The following is a 23,424-nucleotide window of genomic DNA, read 5'->3' on the forward strand; positions in this document are numbered from 1 at the left end:
ACAATTTTCCATAAGCCTTTTGCATTCTCGCCATTCGTATCTAGACAAGGTACGGCACAATATCACAATCCTCATTTAAATCAAAACTCTCAAACTTCCCTTTCAGCTTCCCTCCATCAAGATTAACTACCCTGCCTCCGCCTTCCACATTCGTCTTGCACTCCCATCCCCCTAAATGCTTTTCCTCATCCAGATACAACCCAATAGGTGGCGACATGAGGTTTTTCGGCACATAAAGTCTTTGCGATGGTTCCGAGGAGTACGAGCCAATGATAATTGTAGCCTTGTCTTTCTTCCTCTGCCGCTGTCGGTTATCGTCCAACGAAAGACCTTTAGAGCTGGGAGTTGATGAGGTAGGAGCAGGAGGGAAGTAGTACACATTTCGCGACTCAACACTCCGCGGCAGGAAGACCTCGCCTTGGGTAGAGCAAATTGGAGTCCTCTTGCTGCCATCTTCCGGGTAGGAAAGTGGAATGCGGGTAATGGCTAAGGTCTCGCTGTTGCTTGTAAGATAGAGATGTTTGGGTGTCCAGGTCAGTGTGTATGGAAGGCGAGAGACGGAAAGGGAAGTTGTGGAGCCAAGAGATACATTCGTACGGAAAACTAGGCTGGGGGGCGCGCGAGCGGTCTTGCGGCCAGATAGACGGTGGGTGGTCACTTGGAGGTTGAGGTGTAGTGACCGTTGCTTGTTCTTGGTCCCTTCATCATCCGTGCCGTCTGCTCCGGATGCTTCAAGAGCAGCAAAATGTAAGTGCCGTCCATCAGCCGAGAAATGCGTCTTGATAAAGACATGGCAGCTTTTCGGTTCCGAGCAGCAGAGCCGCCGGGTGAAATAGGTGTTCCTAATGAGGTTGGCAAACAGCACCTCATTGTTTCCGAGGGGCCACACTAACAGCGGCTGAGTTGGATGGATCACCGGAGGAGAACCGTATAATCTGTGAGTAGATGACTCCGAATAGTGAAAGACTAGGTTCCAGTTATTGTGCTCTAAGCTGTAGACTCTCAGAGTGGCATGCTTCGTACTTGGCGATTTACTAGCTTTATCCCTCCCAAGCATCAGGTCCTCTAGCCTACGACCGTTCTCATTCTCAAAATCTGAATCGTCCGCATCTGGATCATCAGAATCGGCAGCAATGCTTTGCGAATAAGTGCTTCCAATTGAACTGGTCGTTGAGTTGCTAGACGAAGAATGCGCTTGTTTCAAGCGGTAACCCATCGGAAGAGATATATGGGCATCCTCAATATCTTCTGAATCGTACGAGTCCTCAGAAGTGGCAGGCTCCTCTTCAGCATCAGGCTCATTGCTGCTATCAGAATTGTCGTCGTCCCTCTGAAGTATTTCTTCTTCCAAATCTTCCAAGTCTTCCAAATCTACCAGATCGCCTGCTCTCCAATCGTTCCACTGATCCTCGTCATCCAACTCATCTGGAACGTCATTTGTCGATCCTTCGCTCCAAGATTCGTTGGCGGAGTTACTCTCCCTGTCTGATTCTAAATCATCCTCGAGGGTTTCTGCGTCGAAGTTCTGTAGATCTATGTCTTTGCCGGGATAATCAATGGCTTCAGGCTCCTCTATAACTAATGATGATACAGAAGTGTTACTTGATGACGTTGAGTTGAGGCTTGTCTCAGCGTTTTCTGTTTCCTGAGTGCTCGTAGTAGCTGTAGAATTTGCAATCGAGTCTGCAGATTTGACGCTTTCTTCGAGTATCTGAGCTAACTCCTCGCTGTGATCAAAAATTGTGTCTTTATTCACCTCTTTTTTGTCATCTTTCTTGTCAAATAGATCTGTCTGAGTGGGGATCCCTCTGGTCGACAACGCAACATAGCCACCGCAGCTAATAACCTCTTCAAAATAGTCCTCTTGTCCAATCAAGCTCTCCAAGGAGACAAAGGATTGGTCTGATGATCTTACAAATATATGGTTTCCAATCCTTAGGCTTTGCAAGTCAGACGTGAGCGAGACAGGAACTGGCCATCCAGATTGTGTCTTAGGTTGATCGTAGAGTCGCCATGATGAACGCTTTGCGTCAAGAAGCTGAGATCTTACGTGGCTAGGACTGCGTCCATTTAAAGCCCATTCATCGCACCAGAACTGTAGGTCGGAAGGATCATCTTTCCTATTGAAGACATCAGCGAGCGGTTGTTTAGCTTAGGACAAAACTTACGACGCCATGAGGGTTACAACAACTACTCGATTTCCAATCTCATTAATTCCTTCAAAGTAGCGTATTGGTATTTGTTGATCTCTTTGGATTTCTGGCGTAAACGCAAAATTTTTATAGCGGCTCTGGCTATCATGAAGGAAGTTCTGGGTTCCAAGAGCATTCCAAAAACAGCGGTCAATCTCTCCAGGGTGATCGCCATACATGCTAGTGACGCTATTCAAGACGTTTCCCCACTGTGCAACGAAAAATTGATACTGCTGCTCCATGCTGTGACCGCATCTTTCAGAAAGCCAAGTTGGAAACACACGACGACGTTGCGGGCCTCGCCAAAGGGATACAGAATTATACCAGACTTGAAATTGCCCTGTTATGTAGATCTAGTAAGTAAAAAAAATCTAGGGTCTGTTTTCTCTTCATTTAGGCCGAACTTACCTTCTACAAAAAGGCTTTGTGTTTGCAAGCAAGTTTGAAATTGAGAAGAATTCAAGAATTGCTCAACCTTTCCACAGAGTTCTTGAGAGTAAGGGAGGTCATCCAAATGCTTGTCCCAATATTTTGCGGCATACGATAGAAGATGATGCTCAGTGATATCTTCATCATTCATATCAGTGAAGGTTTCTCCACTTCTGACCAATAAACGCCTGTAGCAAGGCTGTGACAGATATCGCAAGCAGATATATCCCATTGGATCATGAGAAACCGAGCTTACGGCAGATTTCTTATCGTTCTTGAAATATTCGATAAGAAATTTGCGCACAGAGGCGTGAGAAAGGGTGCAGATAGAGTAATTGTCGGATTCTTGGATTTCAACCAAAGGCTCGCAAAGTTTTAAAACTTGGTTTCGGAAAAGCTTTTGTGATTTATTGATGTTTTCTCCGTCACTGGTTTTGAAGACTGCCATAGACTCGCAGAGCTCTTCTAGGCGTAATGGACGTTTGGCATAGAGAACACACGCAAGAAGAATACTGAACACCTTTTTTAGCGCTTTTTCCATTTCAAGATTAGGATACTTACGATACGAAGGCTCTTTGTGAGACATCGAGGTCTTCCAACCTTCTTTTATAGTAAACCTCATAGCCTTGCGGTAAGCCTCTTTCGATAAGTTCCTGTATTGCGTATAGCGTTGGAGCTTTAGAAATAGAGTCTAGCATAAGCGACGCCCACAGGAAGCAACCTTCAGCTTTCTGGCATAAATCTAGTGACAGAAGAGTTCGATAACCTTTTTCAATTTCTAAATGTTCAAAAGTCTCCATCTTGTCTGCCAAAAACTGTTGGATGTCGTTGTTATTTAGCTTGGAACTTACGTCGATAATATTGAAGTGCCCAAGCTTAGCGTTGAGGCCGATTCGATCTTGACTACTGCACCAAATACGGACATAATGGGGATTCTCGTCCGTCAGTTCCAACAGAAAAGCAACCACCTCCAACATCCGAGTAGAGCGCTGACCATCATCACACTCCTCGTCCAACCCATCGACGAAAATGTAGATGTAAGATAATCTCTTCACTAGCATTTTGATGACGTCTTGCAGATCTCTACTGTTCAGGCTGATTGCTGTACACTGCGTTAGAGCATGAATTTCTTCCGGAAGATCTTCAAGCTCTTTCCAGACTCGGTTTGACAGTTGCTCGGCTATTGACCTGTATATCTGAATGGGTGAAATTTCTTCATCAAACGAGTAATAATGGAAAATACAGCAGGACGATGGATGGAGTCTTTCAACCTGTTGAATAGCGTACGCACACAAGATTGATTTACCCACTCCAGGAGATGCTCTAAGCCAAATCGTTGCAGCTTTCGTGTCAAAGTCACGCCAATTGCCAAAGGTTTGGTGATGCAAGAGCCAGGTGCAAGTGATAGCGCTTCTTCCACGGATGTTTCGTTCATGATGACGATTATTACTCTCCAAAACTGGAGACGAGTCCGCTTTCAACCAGTCGCGGAAATCTTTCAGCCGATTCTCTGATAGTATCAGCAATCACTCGAATCATGATTGGGGGTGCCTTTCACTTCTCCTTTCAAGGTTCCGTAACCTCAACTCTTCTAGATGTTCTTGAAAGAACGCCTTATGCTCGTCTCGTGCAAAGCCAGCTAGCCGACGTTCTTCTGTCTGGTCTTCATGTTCGCGCCTGTGCAAGCGCGCTTGCACAATTTGCCCGAGTTCGCTGATTTGGTCAGCGTTGATTTTTATGCTGGCTATGATTCCATCTAGCTTTGTTGTACTAAATGATCCGAATGCTCGACCCATCCTGTTTCCAGCTGTGGGATAACAAGTCACCTTCGATGTCCACATCACTTATTTTGGGTTTGCTGACCACATCGTTTGCATTCCTTTTCTATCCTACACCAAAAGCGAATGACGTCGACATACGAAGCTTCTAAGATCTCCTGCATCTCTACAGAATCTCCGTAAAGATCGTCATAGTCAGTCAGTCGGGCAAGATGGTTTCTCATCGCTTCAAGCTGAGTGCTGATTTTCTCGTAGAGCTCAATAAATCGATTCGACGTCTTTGAAAATCTTTAGTTGCGAACCTTCCAGTACACATGGCTAGCTTACTTCCACTACAGCCTTGACGAGTCCCCAGACAAGTGCGGTCGGCATAGGGTCCGCCTGGGCTTACGGTTTTCAAAAGGTGAGTCCAAATGTCATATCAAAAACTATCAAGTGTCTCAATACTTACCAAGAGTGTCGATGACGCCCGTATATGTATGAAGCACCGACATTACAGGCTTCAAGGTCTTCCGAATAAGTCGGGTCGCCGTACTGTTCGCATTCTTCCTTTCAAGCTCGGTCATCGCGCGTTGCACGTCGTCCTTGGTTGTCGTTGAGCCTGATTCCTGGAGAGCCAACAAGAACTGAGGCGTTGTACTCTTTTTTGGCCTCGACTTGATATATGCGTCGATTGCGCGGCGAAACGGCGAAGGTTCCGACGACGTCCCCGCCGGTCCGAGGAGCCTGTGCCGACGACATCATCAGCCATATCATAATCATAACGACCTCGACGTCTTGGGTTCACGCTTACCCATCAATCGTAGGGGGCATTTTGGCTGAAAGGTTTCTCGATATTCAAGCGTCAAAAGACTCAAGTTTTTCGTAGTCTTTGGTAAGAAATCAAATGGGGCGGGGGTGCCTAGAACTAGAACTAGAAGCCGCCGCCCGCGGCTGGCCTAGTGAGACCACTATCAAATGAGCAACATGCGCTTTCGATCAATCAATCACCCGGTTGGATGTTCAGTGCAGACTGACTAAGCCATTACTTCTTACGGCTTCCGCCCAAAGTGCGTCTGGCACTTGAAAAGTTCATCGCCAGCCTGCTCATTTAGTGATAAAATGGCGTCTACGAACCCGCTGCCAGATGGGAACGACGAGCCTAAGAAGCCTCTACGGCGGGTGATGACTGATCATGGGAATAAAGAACAGAGACTGCTACGCGTCGATCAGATGTGAGTTGGCAGGCAGAATGTATATGCATTGTGGACAATACCCATGCTTATCTAGTCTTTCGTGAACAGTTATAGCAGGTGAGGCTTATAAAATGGTTTCCGTGGGTCGTGCTGTTGCTGAACCTTCGAAGAAAGGACCGTCAGACGCATTTCGTGAAAACCGCAAAGGCAAAGGTCAAGCCTTCGAAATTCGGCAAAACTGCACTCGTTGTGCGTCGTATCATTAGTAAGCAAGGAATGGTCGCTGGCACCGAGATCGACATTAAGTCGGATCATCTGACGTCGATATTTCGGGAGCTCTTCGCCGACATTGAGGGATTACGGCTAAATAAAACCCCGCCTGTGGTTTGTTGAGTCTTGAAGCTTCTGATTATGCAATGGCAATGCCTAACAGCTTCGCTTACAGGCAGACCCTGAGCTGTTCTTCTACGCAGCACAGGAATTGAATTTGCGGAAAGCCGCAGAGAAAGAGAGACCAGAGCCCGACCAAAGTCTCATCGATGACATTGGGACAGCTCTGCGCTTTGTCGAAGAGGATTTTGGAGAGCGAACAGAAAGCCTAGATTCTTTGCTCGCTCAAGGTGAGATTACTTTCGATCTCTTGTGGGCTATCTTTCGTCCCAAGGAATTCGTCCTTGCCCCAAAACACGGTTTGATGAATCAAACACAAGCTTTGAGACTTATCAATACTGAACATGGCATACATCCAAACAATACCAGGTATTTTCATGTCGCAGCACGTCTGATAACCCATGATGGCGAAGACTTTGGATGGGGAAGCCTAGAACTTGAAATCAACGGATTCACCGGCGCCCGAAAGATCACAAACTTGCCGGTATACCCTCTATCGTGCGATCCGGAGCATGATAAAGTTCGAAAGGATTTGGTATCGCGAGGGCGGCTATATCTTTCCCTTGTAGATTCCCCTACATGTATGGAATATACATATTCTCATGCCGTAAAAGAGGTCCAGATGCTTACACCTAGTGATACATCAAAGCTTTACAAGTTCAATGTGAGTAATTTGAAGACTTGATCCCGCTTTTAGATGTCCGAGTCTTTTCGAAACTGAGTGGAAGCTAGGGTGAAGGGCGAGTTATGCTAGACTCTTTTGCTTTCGGAAGCCACAACCCAGAAGCCATGAAGTTAATGAATCCGCTGGTTTATGCGCAGGATCAGATCCTCACACGTGATTTAACAGAAGATCAATTGCTTGTCTGCGCATACTGGATCAATGGGTTCAGCTTTACTGCAAAAGTATGGGGCCAATTTGCGTTGATTGGCTGCACAGAAGTGGTTTGGAACGAAGGAGCTTTTCAAAAGATCGTTATCCGAGAAGAGCGTCGAAGAATCATTCATGGGCTTGTCAAAGCGCATCGCCAAGACGAGACAGCCTTCGATGATATTGTGCAGAATAAGGGTAGAGGTCTCGTGGGCCTACTGACTGGTAATCCAGGAGTCGGAAAGACGTTGACTGCGGAAGCCGTGGCTGAAGTGACTCACCGGCCGCTTTATGTTGTCTCGACCGGTGAGCTGGGCGTAGACGCAGACCGCGTTGATAAGCGCATCGAACAGATACTCGACATAACACGGAGATGGGGCTGTGTTCTTCTGATTGACGAAGCTGAGGTGTTCCTCGCTACTCGAGGACATGACCTCAACCGCGATAATCTCGTGAGCATCTTCCTCCGACGACTGGAGTACGTCATAGATTGATTCTACTGCGAAGCCGAGCTAATGTATGTGGAAGATACTTTGGAGGCGTCCTGATCTTGACCACGAATCGGCCGACAGAGATAGATAAGGCTTTTCAAAGTACCTGAACACTCGTTCTTGGTGTCAAAACCGACTGACTTCCGTTTAGGCCGGATCCATTTCACCATCCACTATCCTGACCTTGACGAAGAGGGACGGAAAGCAATTTGGAGAAACTTTTTCCAAAATGTTTCGAAAACCACGGAACTCGCAGATATTTCTGAGCAAGGCATTGCCACATTAGCAAAGCGATCGATGAATGGTCGACAGGTTTGTCCTGCTAGACTATTGAGAGGGCTTCCAAGCTAAATGCAGATTGGCAGATTAAAAACGCTGTCTCTTCTGCGGTTTCTTTGGCCCGATCGGAAAATACTCCTCTTTCCGTGAAAGGCGTGGAGGAATTACTTGAAGGCTTGGTCGATTAATAGCTTGGACATCTCTTCAATCTCAGATAAGAAGACCAGACTTTGTTTTTGTCTGAAGGTATCGTCCGCGGCGTCTACTGGTTAGCAAGTCAAATAACATGCAATATCTACAACGATTAAAATGAAGCCAGATCTAGAACCCAGGGATCTTGTAAAGCGCTTGTTTTCGTTACGAATGCATTACAAACGATTTGAGCTCGGTCATTTCAGACACAGTCGCCTCACGAATAGCCTCGATCTCTACAGGTGTGCATAAGGCGATATGAAGGTATTCAGCTCGTTCGAAGTCCTTGAAGAAACCCTTGTTGTCGGGACTGCTGACATCTAATTTCAGGGACCTCGTGCTGTTCTATCAGTCTTGAGTCACTCAGTCCTTGACAGCTTCTTCACGCGCGGTCTCGCTCTTCTCTTGCTTTGACGTGATCCTGAGCTTGCATTAGCTTTAACGTCCCTGACCACCTTTGACCCCATAAAGATCGTCTCGTGGTGACAAAGAAAGTTGTGCTTACTTATTGATCACTCTCTCTATACCATCTAGACCAGCCTTGAGTGTCTCCATCTTTGGTCCATAGCTCAAGCGTACAAAATGATGACATGGGCTATCGAATAAATCTCTACGTTTCGCCGGATTTAGGTCAAAGAAGATCCCAGGCACGACTGTGCTTAGTAAGCGCATGGAGCATATTGCAGAGGGTCGGTAGCTTACCGATGACCTTCTCCAGTAGGCACTGTTGGAAGAAATTCAAGCCATCATTGATCTCCTCCGGAAGGCAGCTCAAATCTAGCCAGATGTAGAACGTTGAGTCAGGGACATGACCCATCTTAAAGCCCATGTCTAGCAAACGTCCGATGACATAATTACGCTTGTTCCGGAAGTGGTGCTGGAGGGCTTTCATTTCATTGAGCACTTTCGTAGGTTCCAACATTGGAACCGCTGCTTCCTGAAACGGCACATTTGTCCCCCCGTCGAGGTAGGATCCACAGCTGCCGATGGCTTTAATGAATTCTTTGGGCCCAAGAATCCAAGCTACACGCTGGATGAATGTCAGTCAATGCTGGTCAATGATCTGCGATGGCATTACCCAGCCAGGCAAGCGGAAACGCTTGGTCAAGCCGTCAATGATCAAGACATCATCCTGATCTACGTCAATGATGTTGTCCGCAGCAGAGACGACAGACCCATCGCAGTTGCTGGTATAATTGTAACCACCATAGAATTCATCCATAATCAGCCTAAACTTGTGAGCGAGGATTCACATGAAACAATCGGTGTATTCACGTTGCTCGGTCTCTACAGATATCCTGTATCTCAGCTAGCTGAGGGTTTCTGACTACCTGTCCCGTTGGATTGCGAGGATTCGACGTCAAGATCACAGATGTGCCTCTGGCTATTTCGTCTTCGATCTTGCTGGCGTGAATGTGGTAGTTATCTTGCTCCGATAATGGAGAAGGAATTGCTGCAAACTGTATCCGACAGGTCAGTCCCAACTACCTGACTATTTTGGCAACGAGATCGAGTCGGCCGTCAAGGTCATTACAAGGTCATTACAAAGTCTTAAAACTCATCATATCTTTTCGAGGAATTACCTACATTCTTGAATAAGGAAAGCATTTCCTTCTTTTTGTTAGCCGCTAAATCCAGATTCTGACTGAAGGCTCACATTGTAGGCCGTATAATCAGGGATGAAGAAACCAAGATAGGCATTGTTCAGCACTGCTGCGATTCTGATCAAGCCTGCCCTGCCTCCTGGCACAACAGCAACATTTTCCCACCTGAGATAGCCATCATCAGTCGTGGTCCGAGCACACTCTCAGGGGGCGAAAGTTTGCACAGCAGCTTCCAATCGCAATATCGACACTTACGTATATTTGCTCTCCTTGCCCTGTCGATGGTGTACGTTGTACAGATTTGCAATGGCAACTCTGAGGGGCTTGATACCGGCAGTAGGTCCGTATTCTCGAGAGTTCACCGAGATGTCCAGGGTCTTGGGTCGCTCGAAACTGCCTGCGATGTCATCATCTACTTCTGGAGCGCCTTGGCCCAGATTTGCCCATGCACAAGGATCATCAGACAATCCATGTTCGTTCGCGCGTTCGGTACACCAGACTACGCCTGTTGAAGCTCGACTTGGGTCAAGGCCGGCGTGCGGGCGGTGTCCCTCGTGAGCATCGCGGAAAAGTCGATGTATCTTCGAGTTCAGCTCACTACCATCGTCAGTTCGGCATTTAATCAGCGAGAAATTAGTAGCTTCACTTGGCGCTTGGCCCCTTGCTGACGGAGAATTTTCGGCTTGAGAATGACATGGATGACGGTTGGCTTGCAGATCCAAAGCTCGGCAGGTAGCAGGAGGATATCGAAGTTCGAAATGCTTTTTGAGGGAACATCGACTCTGGTTTGTTTATTCAAAATGAACCACTTTAACAATGCGGAAGGGACGAGGAATGAGGTATTTATACCAGCCTCCAGGACCAACATGAGGTTGTCGACGCCCGCAATCAGGCCCCTTAGCGTGGGGCCTTGGGGGGCCTAGTACCCTGCTATCGGGCGGGAGCCAGCCGCACGTCTCGGGTAGTTCTAAATGCCGATCTGTCTGTGGCCCAGGGGTTTTGCACACTATGTTGCCATGCGATGAGATCCGTTCAGCTTTTCTTCGAGACTGCTAAAGATGAACGAGCGCTTGAGAAATTGACCAACGACTTGAGACGTGGCGTCTCCGTATAAGAGATCGTCACCCAAGACTGGGACCACGATGACCTTCGTGTTGCTTTGAACTTACAGTGAAGCCACAATCTTATGCCATTGGCACAAGTCAAGGATGATCCAATTTTAAAGGGCATCCTCGACGACTTTGCCGGCGTGGAAGATCCGAACCCCGATCTTTTTTACGGTTTGGAGCGGTCAGCCTTCAGTGCCGCCGAGGAGAGAGCCGCCCTTTACTATAAAAGACTCTCACAAGTCTGCCCCCATCAATTCTTCACTCTTCTTGCCGTAGAATACAAGAGCGTGAGAAAGTCACCGGAGGATGGAAAATACCAGGCTTGCAAGGCTAGGACCGCAATGGTCAGTACGATGCGCCAATTGAAGGCACTCCATGGACACGGTGCAGATTCAATGAAGAAATCAATGACTTTTACCATCACCAGTAGCTCCATTGATTTGGAAATCTGGGTGCATTGGTACGAGCCTGATGATCTCTTTGGCTTCCGCTATCACAAGCATCATTTATATGCACACTTGCTCAAAGATGTTTCTGGAATTGAGGCTGCCCGCAGGGATATCTACAATATCCTGGACTGGGGATGTTTGACAAGGAAGGTTGAGATCAAACGATGTTGCGGGATATCTACTCCACCTTGACCCAGGAATTTCTAGATAAGGACTAAGAGTGGGAATTCCCTTCGGTAAGTATTGTGAGGGCCCGCATCTTATTTTGATTGACCCGCCTGGCTTTCAAGAAGCACGCAGGGCACCAAAGCGCCCATATTCGTCAAGAGTTTGGGGGTCTAAGGGCTCGTGACCGTAAGCTGAAGTATAAAGGCGGTATTGAACATGGAGGCAGCTGATGCGAATAAACCCATCATTATGGTAATTTTTCAGCCCTTGAATGGTCGCCATGATCATCTTCTAATTTAGGTGCAAGCAGACCAAAGCATGTAAAACATCATTGAGCATGGATCTCAAGCCAATTTCGAGCGAAATGGAAAGGGATCCACATCCAGCATCAGACAATAGTCTTCTTGAGCAAAGGAGACCCCCAATCTGTGTCTTATTTGGAATTGGAAGCTTCTAGATAGCATGAATATCTTCATAGCCATCAGACCCAACATTTACGATATTGTCCGACTTGCAATACCAGCGGCGGGTTTCGTAGGAAGCCGGAACATGGTATGAACCGCTTTTTCCAAGAATGCCATCGACGACACTTGACAACACTTGAGACTTGAATAATTCACTAACAGAACAAAACCTTGTTTGCTTGCCCCCGCCAGCTCTTTAAGTGACTGATGCCCGGGTTTTGATCTTCTTCCTTTCGCTTTCTTCCTCCAACCCACCGCCCCGTTCTGATATTCGTCGTACAATCCTGTTGTCGTCTTGCCTTGCAACGCCCAGTGAGTCCGATATTCTTCGTATACTGCAGTATCACTCACTGATGTCGCTTAGGATCGACGCCAAGGCTAGCACTACTTGACCTCGTGATTATCTCTTGAAGGTGAGGTTTTGACCATTTTTCCTTGCTTCAACATCTCCATCACAACCACTTACGTTCGCACCGACGAAATGATCTGAATGGCAGACATTGAAATCCCGGTCTTGTAGCCAAGTATTGCGCCCGTCAAGCGCTTGGTCCCAACAATTACCTTCAAGTGGTGATTTTCCGTTGCAAATCATCACTTTTGTCCTGTTGTGCTACACATTCAATCTCTTCCACTCCAGTTCACATTACGCCTTCCAACTTCCTTTCAATACAACATATCTACCAAGTCTATCACATCTCATCGATCAGACTGTCAAGTGCAAACACTTACACTCTAGTTCATCATGACGACAGGTAGGGTCACTCTGACAATGAGCTTGACGACATTTTTCGAATTAACTTTGTATCGCGTTCGCAATCTTCGCACTGTTCCAATATTGTTGCCCATGGACTTGACCCATGAATCAGTCTGCTTGTGATTTTATGTTTTTGAACAGGCTCATCATTCAAGCACAACTAAAGGCGTACGCTGATGTTGTCCCTCATAGACAACATTGAAAACAAGGCATCTTTCGAAATGGCCGGCCCGGTTGAAAATGGAAACGGCAAGCGTGAGCGCGGAGCTCCTCCTGATCTCGACGCTATCATTCCCCTCCTTTTTGCTGCTCATGGCGATTGGGTACCCAACTATAAGACCATGGCACTCCTGGACAAAGAGAAACATACCGCCTCTGCATTGGAGCACAAGTTCCGTAAATGGCGCCAAACGGGGCGTGAAATAGCTGCACAACATCCGGAAGTTGTTGTGGATGCTAAGGCACCAAAGCCTCGTACACCCAAGAAAGGAGGCGATAGCGAGGGAGCAACGAATGGTAATGGAGGAGATGACACTGAGATGGACTACACCCCTAAGGTAATGTGTTCCCTTTCTGCGTGTCGACCTTTGCTGATTTTGCCAGACTGGAACTAAGAAGCGTACCGCTGCGAATGGTAAGGCCAACGGCGAGACACCTACCAAAAAGTCCAAGGCACCAAGCAAGAAGCAAGCCAATGGCACGAAGGCTAAAGTTGCGGAGCAGGATGGGGATGGTGAAGTAGTGGTCAAAAGGGAACTCCCTAAAGTTGAGGGTGGAGTCAACGGCCTTGCTACTGAGGATATGGTTTTTGAGCAGGCTGCTTGAAAGCCTAAGTCTCCCTCGCTGAGAAGCTGACGCTTGCTTGTTATTACACATGGGTGAGAGAATAGGTGATTATGACGTTAAGATATCGAATAGGTGGATGGTGATATTTCGGTGATGTTGATGGTGGATTTCATAATATAAAAGACACGTCTGGACATAGCCCACGGAAAGGAGATAGCTTACCGTGAAACGACGAATGCGAAACGTGCTTAACTGAAGCCTCGTGTTTTTCGCCTACCTTCTCCTTGTTATGGTTGATTAAGGATCTTGCTCAAATTTTCATTTGATATCTATACTCTACAAAGCCCTAATGTCGCCCCATATCATTCAGCATAGCATCAAATCTTGGCCCCGTTGTTCATCACTCACACCGTCCTCCCAAGACCACCTCCAACGCCCTCTCAGCCTCTAAAGCGCTCTCATAAATCACACTACCCCTTTCGTACTTTCCAAGCACACTGCCCCTCAGCGCTGCACACATCTTTCCCCACTCCTCACTACCAACCTCCCTCCCAATCCTCTCCGCAAAATCGCCCACAAAGTTTGCGACCCTCGCAACTACCTTCTCAAACTGCCCTTCCTTGCCTCCATGACCCGCCTTATCAAGCACGCCGGCTAAGGCGTCCACGCCTCCCTCCTTCACAAACTCCTCCCGCTCACCAGCATCCTCGCACAGCTGCGCCAACAGAAACACCAAACGATTGGTGAAATGTGCCTCCTCTTCGTCCATCTTCTCCACAGCCTGAGTCTCGTATAAAGCGGCAACGACGGGCGTGACAGCCGATCCAGTATGTGCGAGCAAGGCTTCCAGCGCCTTGTCGTTATTTTGGAGCGCCGTGGCGAGGAGAGAGGAGGCTGCTGATCGGACGGGCAGAGAGTGGGAGCCTACGCTGTCGATGAGTTGCATTATGCGAGCTATGGAGGGGCGGGAGGAGGCGAGGTGGAGGCCATACTCCATGTCGTGGGCGAGGTCTGTTAAGGCGGTGAGTATTGTGAAAAGAGAGTTCGGGGTGGAGGAGTGAGAGTCGTCGTTAAGGCTAGCGAGGAGTGTGGCGAAGGTTTGGGAGTCGATGGGATGCTTGGCTTGGGCGTCTGGTGGGGAGGTGGAGTCTAAGGCGTGAAGAGGGTGTTGGGAATCTTGGAGGTGGAGAGGCTCTTGTACTGGCCGGAAAGACTCATCCTCCTTGGGACCGTTGTCAATCACTACGATAGCTCCTTGGTCGTCGTCTTCGTCATCAAGTGGGATATTGAGGCGTGCTTCTTTCAGGCCTGTAGCGAGGTTCATGCGAACGTGGAGGCCGGGAGGGATGGATTGGTCGTCGCGAATGACTTGAAAATCTTTTGTTGGGGAAAAGACGGTGGGGTAGCATTCCGCTGGATTGGAGGTGTGGCATATCAGATCAGTCTTTGCTTTGGGGGAGGCGGCTGGAGGGTGGTTTGAAGCTATTGAGAGAAATGCTTGGGAAATGACTAGTGAGAGGACAGAGACGGGAAGGGAGAGGAGATTGGATGACGAAAGCATTGTGGCCAGTCAAGGAAATCTTTGGCTCAGTCAAGCGATGTGTAAGTTGTTTAGGTGTAGTGGTTTGCTGTCATCAGTAGATAGATAGCTTGATCCGCGCCAGCCTCTTCTCCTGAAAACATCTCCAAAATGGACAGATGTTCTGAATTATATGGTTAAGTGATCAGTATTACGCGGGCTTGGCGCACTTTAGGGCCGGGTCGCAGCGGATAATGATCACGTCTACGCGTAAGTGATTATATATGCTCGACCCTCCAACGCTGGCAAGAAAGCATTTTTGCATCCTCGCTTTTGTCCACACGACCACTTCCTTGCAAAGTAAGCTGCGAAGGAGGCAAACCGACATCTGCAGTCGTGCTTCTCTGCTCTCATCTCGACTTGTTGCCCGCATATACTTCGCCAAGCCTAATCTATCTCCAGAGACCATTACGAAAAATGAGCATGGTGTTTGACTGAACGTCCCCTTGGTCTCTCAGACACAAAACACTGCATTTTCCTCTTATCGCGTTCGATTGAACGACGAAGCTAATCATGAATAATCTCAGGCTCGAAGTAGCCGTGTTTTTCCAATGAGGAGATATTTTTCGGCGAGAAATCGCCCAATTGTATGATTATCCTTTAAACTATGAAGATGTCTTTTCCTCCTCCCACAAAGGTTACGTTGAGCTCCAATCTTTTGCATGCATTAAGACCAGAATCAGGACAATGTTTCGATGCAGACTTCCTCTTTTAGGATGCAGCTTTCTGGGGATCTGATCTGGTGAATTGAGACAATAGGAACGCAAACCAGATACTCAAAGCAACATTCAGCAGGCCTCTGCAAAGGCCTTCGCATGACCAATGAATGCTGCTATCTGATGTACTCAAATGTGACAACTCAAAGCAGCTCATATGGTGTCTTAATGCTAGAAGACGCAGATTTGTTTCCTAAACTCTACTAGTCTCTCCTGAACAATTGTTGTCCAATCTCAGGGGTTCGGACTAGTCACCCATTACGACTCACTTCCTCTGCTGCAAAAGAGCCTCTGCCTGTTTCCCAAAATGCTCAAGGGCTATAGCTTGTAGCTGAGGACCGACGCTAATCCTCGCAACCCCAAGATCTACGAGGTTTTCCGCAGTCAGATTTCCAGGCGCCAGTTTCATGGACACATTCACGCGTCCCTGGAATTCTTTCACCATCCGCTCCACTTCCGCGCGAGATACCCCTCTCTTGGACCCACCCCAAACGAAGACAGTCGTGGCACCTGCGTCCAGATACAACTTGCCTCGCTTGATTACTTCGTCCATCTCACCGCCCTGCACGAGAACATCGCACCGAGCATTGAGGACGAAGTCAGGCACCCCCTCACGCTTCGTCACCTCGAGGACTTGCTTGATCCGCGCCACAGCTTCCTCAGGCGAATGCATATGCTGCGTCTCCTTGTCACAATCCTCAAGGTTGATGCCAACAACCCCCATTTTCAAGAGACTACTGATACCTTCGTCGAGTCGTTTGCCGTAGGCATCTTGCCAGTCCACGCTAAGCGGCTTGTTGAACTTCATTGCCACCTTTATGATCGCTTCAGCTGCCGCAAGGTTGGTTTCGAGAGTCATGTCATCATCGTTAGTGCCTGAAGCACGTGCGACAGCGTAGCTAGCTGTGTGTAGAGCATGACATGATGGCAACGAGCCTACCGCTTCCGCTGAAAGGGTGTCATACACATTTGCCATGATGATCGGTTTGCCTGGTACGTGGAGGCTGCGAAGCTGCTTCGCGGTAATATTAATACTAGCCATATTAGAAATGGACTCGTGTCCTTCTTTCGAATATCTAATTCCTGTGGATTACTTTCGAGAAAGAATGAGAATAATCATAGTGAGAGAAAAGGCAGGCTATATATCGCGTATGGGTTTTGAAGTCGCATTTCGGGCGCAATGTGATGCTCCCGTAATCTCTGACCAACGATGCCCAAAAAGGTAACATCTAGTTCCTAACCTCGGTCATTGAAAACCCTGGGGCCATCGTAGGGATCAATGCTGTAGCATTGAGATTTATGGGTATGTCAAGGAAGATCCGATTGAAAGATATTGTCGGAGACTGAGAGCCTGTTATGTGTCACTGCATTGATATCACATGATTCGACTTCAAAAGCCATCATAGACAGTCCTCAATCCTCGCCTACCCAAAACCTTTTCGTCCAGAATGCATGACTCCTATTGCCGAACTCATCCATGAACAACTCGTTACGAGTAACGCGAAGACGTCTGTACACACGATGGTAAAGGAGTCTGGTCTTCTGGCTAATGCGCATGTAGATTGCAAGAAGAGTCAGATTGGTCAGCGGCTACGGAATACCTAGACGCTTCCTACTTAGCATTCCAGGAAGCTGCACAGTCGTCGTCCTGTATGCGCATTTATAAGATCACAGACAGCCTTTGTACGCAGCCGTGATAGACAGTGCGCCCTTGCCATAAGGTAGGGTCCTCTCATTGCCAAGCATTTCGACCATTCTTTGGGAGTCGCGAAGCTTCAGCCTTGAAATTTCCATTCTTCTTACATACCACCATCGCTCTCACCGCGACGTCTTACGCAGTGCTGACAACTATCACCTGTGGCCTCTAGCTGTCGCTAAGAGGTTGCGCAAAAGCGCTAGTCTCTCGCGAAGTCATTCATTAAGCCTGGTGGGCAACAGTACGTCCTTAAACGCCTGTATGCGTTTTGGACCATGCTGATCGCAGGCTGAGTTGTGTCGCCATCCTCTCTTTTGCGCTGGGTCGCATCATATCGGCGTCCGAACGAGACAATTGACAGCCTCGAGGAACGTGATGATATGAGAGAGGTCTAAGAGAGAGCATCTGGTGATCCAGAGCCAGCGCCTTTACGGCCAGAGCAAAACCCTCGCCTTCTCTTCACATAGATAGAACCTACGAATACCAAATTTGCTACACGATCCAACATGTTTTTTCTCAAGGAACTGGAGCGCGTCATTACGCTGCATCCTTCCTTCTTCGGTCCGCGAGTAAAAGAGTATCTGACAGGCCGCCTAATTGACGATGTCGAGGGCACATGCACCGGCTCATATTATGTCATATGCATAATGGACGCCTTTGAGATATCGGAAGGGCGAGTCGTGCCAGGTAGTGCTGTGGCTGAATACACCCTTCGTTACAGGGCAGTCGTCTGGAGACCTTTCAAGGGAGAGACTGTTCGAACTCCCTTAAAATTAAAGGTCCAGGGTCGTCGGTTGACAAACTTGCTCTAGGTCGATGCAATTGTTTCTTCGGTCAACCGCATGGGAATCTTTGCTGACGTGGGGCCTCTACCGGTCTTCGTCTCGGATCATGTGAGATTGCCGTCAGTGCCTTGAGATGTCAAGCTCACGCTAGCAGCTCATACCAGCCGAGATCAAATGGGACCCGAATGCAACGCCGCCGCAATGGGCGGACAATACTGGAGACCAAGTAATTGAGAAGGGCACCCAGATACGTATTAAGTTGATCGGAACGCGAAGTGACGTGGGAAGTATGTTTGCCATTGGCAGCATCAAGGAAGACTATCTGGGGTATTGATGTCCACTGTTTAGCCGTCACACTTTACTAATTAAATGCAGAACACTTGGATAAACTATTCGCAAACGCTTTTTCACGTGTAGCCGTGGTTAGGAATTATAGGTAGTTGCGGGATCATACCCAGTGTTGAAAAGTTTTGGCCTCATGGTTCATGTTGCAGGATGCGTGCAGTATCTGTGGGCGGATTGAGACATCTCAAGCTCTATAGGTTGAAGGGTCCAAGTTCGTAGACTTGGAAATCAAATGCTTGACTTACTGCTGGTGTGCAAGGCATCATGAAAGAAAATAAACTGGACTTCCTTGTTCATGTAGATGTGTGCCTCGTTATATTTCATTTCCTATAGAAGATTGACTTCGTTCGCTGCGGATGATCGACACGAGCTTTCGTCGATCGTCAATTCCAAATGCGGGCAATACCCTCCCGCCCAATGACAAGCTGCAGACAACTATATCCAATCATTCCCGCACCCATACGAGAACATTCAACTATGGAAAGCATTAAGACTTACATCTAACGTGCAGCATCCGTACAATATGCTATCATCCTTAATCAGGCCATCGTGTCGCTTATGACCTCTAAAGCGGCAGCGTAGATGATGGCTTCTCGATACAAAGACGATGAGGAGACCAAACCTCTTAATCAACCTTCTCATGATAAGGGCAGAGAATCACTAGACTCTTTAGCTTCCTCATCAGATACTTCTATCGCCCTCGAGAGACTGAATGAAGAAGGCATAGCCGTCGGAAATGGACATACCAAAGGGTCACCCCTGAAAAGGAGGACAGACAGCTACGATGCAGAAGACACATTCTACAGGCCGAAATCGAAGACAGATAGAAGGGGAAGGCGGCTGATGTGGGTGTTGGGCGTTCTTTGCATTGGGGGATGGCTGGCAGCCTTGATGCTATTCGTTTCGCGAAAGACATACAAGCATCCCTCCTCGATACCTTACGATCCACAAGCAACAGTGACGAAGGGTTCGGGCAAGGCCATCACACTTGACTCAGTGCTTACGGGAGCGTGGCGGCCAAGAAAGCAAGATGTGTCCTGGATTGAAGGTCCGAATGGAGAAGACGGCTTCCTACTGGAGCGTGGAGACGGGAAGAATGGTGACTACCTATATGCCGAAGACATTCGAAAGAGTAAACCTCACACGGAGTCGCAACCAAGTCAAACGTTGATGAAAGACGGCCGCTTTACGGTTGACGGCGCGACCGTAGACACGGAAGATACGTGGCCCACCAAGGATTTGAAGAAAGTCCTCGCCATCTCGGAAAAGAAAAAGAATTGGAGGCATTCCTTCACAGGACTTTACTGGATTTTTGATGTGACTACACAAACTGCAGAACCTCTGGACCCAGCGAAGCCCAAAGACAGAATACAATTGGCAAAATGGTCACCAACGTCTGATGCCGTTGTATTCACGAGAGACAATAACATGTTCCTCAGAAAGCTGTCTTCAAAGACAGTCACTCAAATCACTAAAGACGGCGGCGCTGATCTGTTTTATGGAGTGCCAGATTGGGTCTATGAGGAAGAAGTTTTCGCGGGAAATAGCGCAACCTGGTGGTCGGACGCTGGCGATTACATTGCATTCCTGAGAACAAACGATACCATAGTACCAGAATATCCAATTCAATTCTTCTTATCTAGACCCAGTGGTAAGGAGCCAGACCCCGGCGAGGAGAATTATCCAGATATCAGGCAGCTGAAATATCCCAAAGCTGGGGCACCAAATCCAGTCGTAGACCTACAGTTCTATGACGTGAACAAAGATGAGGTGTTCTCTGTCCCTACAGACTCTGACTTCCCAGACGATGATCGGTTGATCACTGAATTGGTCTGGGCTGGCAAAGAAGGCAAGGCTCTGGTCAAGAATACGAACAGAGTGAGCGATATTCTCAAGGTAGCACTGATTGATGTCACTCAGCGCACCGGCAAGGTAGTCCGGGAGCGGGACATCAACAAAGTCGATGGTGGTTGGTTTGAAGTCACAGAGAAGACGACCTTCGTTCCGAGCGATCCAGCTAGCGGAAGACCGCATGCTGGCTATCTTGATACGGTGATCCACGAAGGTTACGATCATCTTGCCTATTTTACTCCGCTGGACAATTCAGAGCCAATCATGCTGACGTCCGGCGCATTTGAAGTCGTTGATGCGCCATCAGCTATTGATCTTACGTCCAACATGGTCTACCTGGTGACGACCAAGGAATCGCCGTTGCAGCGTCACGTGTACAGCGTAAACCTCGATGGGACAGGACTACAACACATCAGTAAAGCAGATGAAGAAGGCTACTACAGCGCAAGCTTCTCTACGGGAGCGGGTTTCGCCTTGCTCTCGTATGAGGGACCTGATATTCCACGGCAAGAAATTAGATCCACACCAACCTTCAAAGGCCATCTTTGGCAATATCAAATCGAAGACAATAAAGACCTAGCCCAAAAAGCCGCCGAGACAGAACTTCCCATCGAAGTCTACGGTACTATTAACGTGGACGGAATCGAACTCAACTATGTCGAGCGCCGTCCTCCCCATTTCGACTCCAACAAGAAGTATCCTGTCCTCTTTCAACTCTACGGCGGTCCCGGTTCCCAGCTCGTGGATAAGAAGTTCAACATTGACTACCAATCTTACGTTGCCTCCAACCTCGGCTACGTCCAGGTGACTCTTGACGGACGGGGCACCGGCTTCATCGGCCGAAAAGCCCGTACTTTGATTAGAGGCCACATTGGTTATTACGAAGGCATGGACCAGATCGCTGCTGCAAAAGTTTGGGCGGCGAAGGATTATGTCGATCCCGAACGCATCGCTATCTGGGGCTGGAGTTATGGCGGCTTCATGGCTCTGAAGACCATCGAACTTGACGGCGGCGAGACCTTCAAATACGGGATGTCTGTTGCTCCGGTCACGGACTGGTCATTCTACGACTCAATATACACCGAGCGATACATGCGGACGCCTCAGGATAATCCTGATGGCTATAAGAACACAAGTATCTCCAACACAACTGCCTTGCAGAACAATGTCAGGTTTCTGATCATGCACGGGGTCGCGGACGATAACGTGCATTTGCAGAATACGCTGACGTTGCTGGACAAATTGGACATGGATGGGGTCGAAAATTACGATGTGCATTTTTTCCCGGACAGTGATCATAGTATTTATTTCCATAATGCTAATAAGATGGTTTATGATAGTGAGTTGAATTCCTTCTTTGGAATCTAACTAGATATGTCTGCTAATCGTGCGCAATTGCAGGACTCAACAATTGGCTGATCAACGCTTTTAATGGTGAATGGTTACGAACGGAAGATGCTGTCCCTGTCGAAAAGATTGGTGCAGCATCTGTGACGAGATAATGAGGACCGGGTGTGCTATGGGGCTTTAGTGCATTTACACGGTGTAGCCTAGATGTATATTATTACATGTGACTTTCCTATATCATGTGTCCTCGCGTTGGATCACAGAGCTTTGAGACGTTTTTGTTATAGCTTACTCTCTTCCTTCTCCCCAATCAACTTCAAAAAGCTGACCGGCACCTCCTCCGTCAAATCACTCGCCTGCATTGCCCGCCCATGTTTCTGAAATGCTAACCGTGAGCACTCCCTCGTAACCGAACTGCCTCCAAAAGCCGCCAGCATCAAAGTCTCTCCTCTCCCCAAATCGCCCTCGACATCCCATAACTTCTCATGATAGACCCCTCTCCAAGCCAAAAACGTCCCAATACTGCCGGTCAGTGTATCGCCTTGCCCCCCGACCTTTTGTTCCCACCCTGCAGATCCCCCTGCAGCGTCCCTTCTCCATTGCTGATCCAATCGACCTGTCCCTTCCTCACGATGCACACCCCACCCAATGCCTGCGCTAACTTCTTACAACCTGCCTCACCCGTGTCCGGTATCTCCTCCTCGCTCAGCCCCAGCGCTTTCACCAATCGCCCAAATTCGACCACATTTGGCGTCAGCACGCACTCTTTGTACCCCTTTATGAGATCCGGTTGTTCTTGCAGCAGCCACAGCGCGTCCGCGTCAAGCACTAAGGGCACATTCGCTTCTCGAGCGCCTTTGATGATTTCAGCAACTGTAGCTTGCATGAGGGCGTCACGGCCAAGTCCAGGACCTATTACCACAGCGTGGAGGTTGCTGAGCATTTTGATTATGGGAGAGGCGATGTCGGTGGCGGGGGAGTGGGAGGCAGGGACTTCGTTTGTCTCGCGCATGATTGGGTGGACCATGAGGTTTGGGGAGTAAGTTTTTATGACATTGGCGGCTGGAGGCGTGCAGAAGACGTGGGACTGCATAATTGGCCGTGCATTAATAGGAGTCTAACGGAGGATGTAGGTGGTCTCTGCCTACCAAGTCACAGCCTGTGGATGATCAATGGATGTCAAGTGCAGTGGAACCCATGAGACAAACCTAGCCGTGCTGATGCCATAGCAGAGAAGTATGGTGCACCGGTATAGCTGCCCTTTTCAGCACTTTGCCTCGAGGTTCTTCGAGTGTATGGTACTTTTCACTACCTCCTATGACAGCGACCCGCCCGAGTTGACCTGTAAACATTTAGCAACAGAGCTTCACCATTGAATGGAGATTGTGGGCTCTGATACCTTTATGAAATTTCCCCAACATGGGTGGCACCATCATGCGCACCTTGCCGAGTAGTTCCTGTGTAGTTCTCGACATGGTGGCCTTCTCCTCTGACATCTCAGAGCGAAGATAGAGTACAATTGGTGATCGCCCAATCCAGGGGACGCACAAATACGTCTTGAGAAAACCTTCCAAGGCAGAAGACGTATTTCCTTCCAGTCTGGCTGTTCAACGTCACAACCTTAAGCTCCCGAATTCCTACGTCAGTTCTTGGCAACGACTTCGGCGGACGAGGAAACATCATAGCTCAAAACCAGCAACGCAGGTGATATTTTGTCACCACTGCCTTGTAGCTTGGTGTAGGTGCAACTTCAAGGTGGAAGTCTCTGTTCTGTGAATGATCGCGGAATCCTATCACAATGGAAGATCTTTTTGTCACATGTAGAAAAGGTGGTAATCAAGAACCACTTGAAATGCGAGAAGCTCAGAGGAAAAATCTTGTATTGACCCATGTGATCGAACGCATAGATGCAAGTAAAAGTCTCCTGTCCTTGCTGCATATAATAATAATAGCCAGAAAGATATGAGTTGGACG

General features: G+C 48.2%; 8 protein-coding genes across 8 annotated transcripts; 3 read left to right on the forward strand and 5 right to left on the reverse strand.

The window, feature by feature from the left end:
• Positions 1–40: 40 nt before the first annotated feature.
• Positions 41–5,212, reverse strand: KY384_004156 (uncharacterized protein; the record flags this gene model as incomplete). Its single annotated transcript, XM_044812662.1, has 10 exons — positions 41–2,120; positions 2,169–2,532; positions 2,601–3,133; positions 3,183–3,723; positions 4,072–4,131; positions 4,180–4,334; positions 4,541–4,677; positions 4,727–4,785; positions 4,851–5,125; positions 5,193–5,212. 10 exons carry the CDS (start codon positions 5,210–5,212, stop codon positions 41–43), a joined length of 4,224 nt encoding a protein of 1,407 aa, XP_044670082.1.
• Positions 5,213–5,500: 288 nt separating this feature from the next.
• On the forward strand, positions 5,501–7,329 carry KY384_004157 (uncharacterized protein; the record flags this gene model as incomplete). The annotated part of the gene is made up of 4 exons (XM_044812663.1): positions 5,501–5,613; positions 5,745–5,958; positions 6,020–6,628; positions 6,697–7,329. The coding sequence occupies 4 exons, from the start codon at positions 5,501–5,503 to the stop codon at positions 7,327–7,329; spliced, it is 1,569 nt and encodes a 522-aa protein (XP_044670083.1).
• An 831-nt stretch (positions 7,330–8,160) lies between these two features.
• On the reverse strand, positions 8,161–10,097 carry KY384_004158 (uncharacterized protein; the record flags this gene model as incomplete). The annotated part of the gene is made up of 8 exons (XM_044812664.1): positions 8,161–8,218; positions 8,303–8,450; positions 8,500–8,827; positions 8,876–9,026; positions 9,073–9,257; positions 9,455–9,566; positions 9,657–9,998; positions 10,048–10,097. 8 exons carry the CDS (start codon positions 10,095–10,097, stop codon positions 8,161–8,163), a joined length of 1,374 nt encoding a protein of 457 aa, XP_044670084.1.
• A 2,469-nt stretch (positions 10,098–12,566) lies between these two features.
• On the forward strand, positions 12,567–13,170 carry KY384_004159 (uncharacterized protein; the record flags this gene model as incomplete). Its single annotated transcript, XM_044812665.1, has 2 exons — positions 12,567–12,902; positions 12,949–13,170. The coding sequence occupies 2 exons, from the start codon at positions 12,567–12,569 to the stop codon at positions 13,168–13,170; spliced, it is 558 nt and encodes a 185-aa protein (XP_044670085.1).
• A 361-nt stretch (positions 13,171–13,531) lies between these two features.
• KY384_004160 (uncharacterized protein) lies at positions 13,532–14,692 on the reverse strand (the record flags this gene model as incomplete). Its single annotated transcript, XM_044812666.1, has 1 exon — positions 13,532–14,692. The coding sequence occupies one exon, from the start codon at positions 14,690–14,692 to the stop codon at positions 13,532–13,534; it is 1,161 nt and encodes a 386-aa protein (XP_044670086.1).
• Positions 14,693–15,691: 999 nt separating this feature from the next.
• KY384_004161 (uncharacterized protein) lies at positions 15,692–16,468 on the reverse strand (the record flags this gene model as incomplete). Its single annotated transcript, XM_044812667.1, has 1 exon — positions 15,692–16,468. The coding sequence occupies one exon, from the start codon at positions 16,466–16,468 to the stop codon at positions 15,692–15,694; it is 777 nt and encodes a 258-aa protein (XP_044670087.1).
• Positions 16,469–17,628: 1,160 nt separating this feature from the next.
• On the forward strand, positions 17,629–21,605 carry KY384_004162 (uncharacterized protein; the record flags this gene model as incomplete). The annotated part of the gene is made up of 7 exons (XM_044812668.1): positions 17,629–17,877; positions 17,935–18,015; positions 18,062–18,234; positions 18,450–18,463; positions 18,512–18,549; positions 18,835–21,442; positions 21,505–21,605. The coding sequence occupies 7 exons, from the start codon at positions 17,629–17,631 to the stop codon at positions 21,603–21,605; spliced, it is 3,264 nt and encodes a 1,087-aa protein (XP_044670088.1).
• A 374-nt stretch (positions 21,606–21,979) lies between these two features.
• KY384_004163 (uncharacterized protein) lies at positions 21,980–22,925 on the reverse strand (the record flags this gene model as incomplete). The annotated part of the gene is made up of 5 exons (XM_044812669.1): positions 21,980–22,537; positions 22,599–22,609; positions 22,659–22,705; positions 22,753–22,792; positions 22,850–22,925. 5 exons carry the CDS (start codon positions 22,923–22,925, stop codon positions 21,980–21,982), a joined length of 732 nt encoding a protein of 243 aa, XP_044670089.1.
• Positions 22,926–23,424: the final 499 nt, after the last annotated feature.

The sequence above is a fragment of the Bacidia gigantensis genome (assembly GCF_019456465.1).
Source record: "Bacidia gigantensis strain McMullin 20006 chromosome Unknown contig_231, whole genome shotgun sequence".
NCBI lineage: Eukaryota > Fungi > Ascomycota > Lecanoromycetes > Lecanorales > Ramalinaceae > Bacidia > Bacidia gigantensis.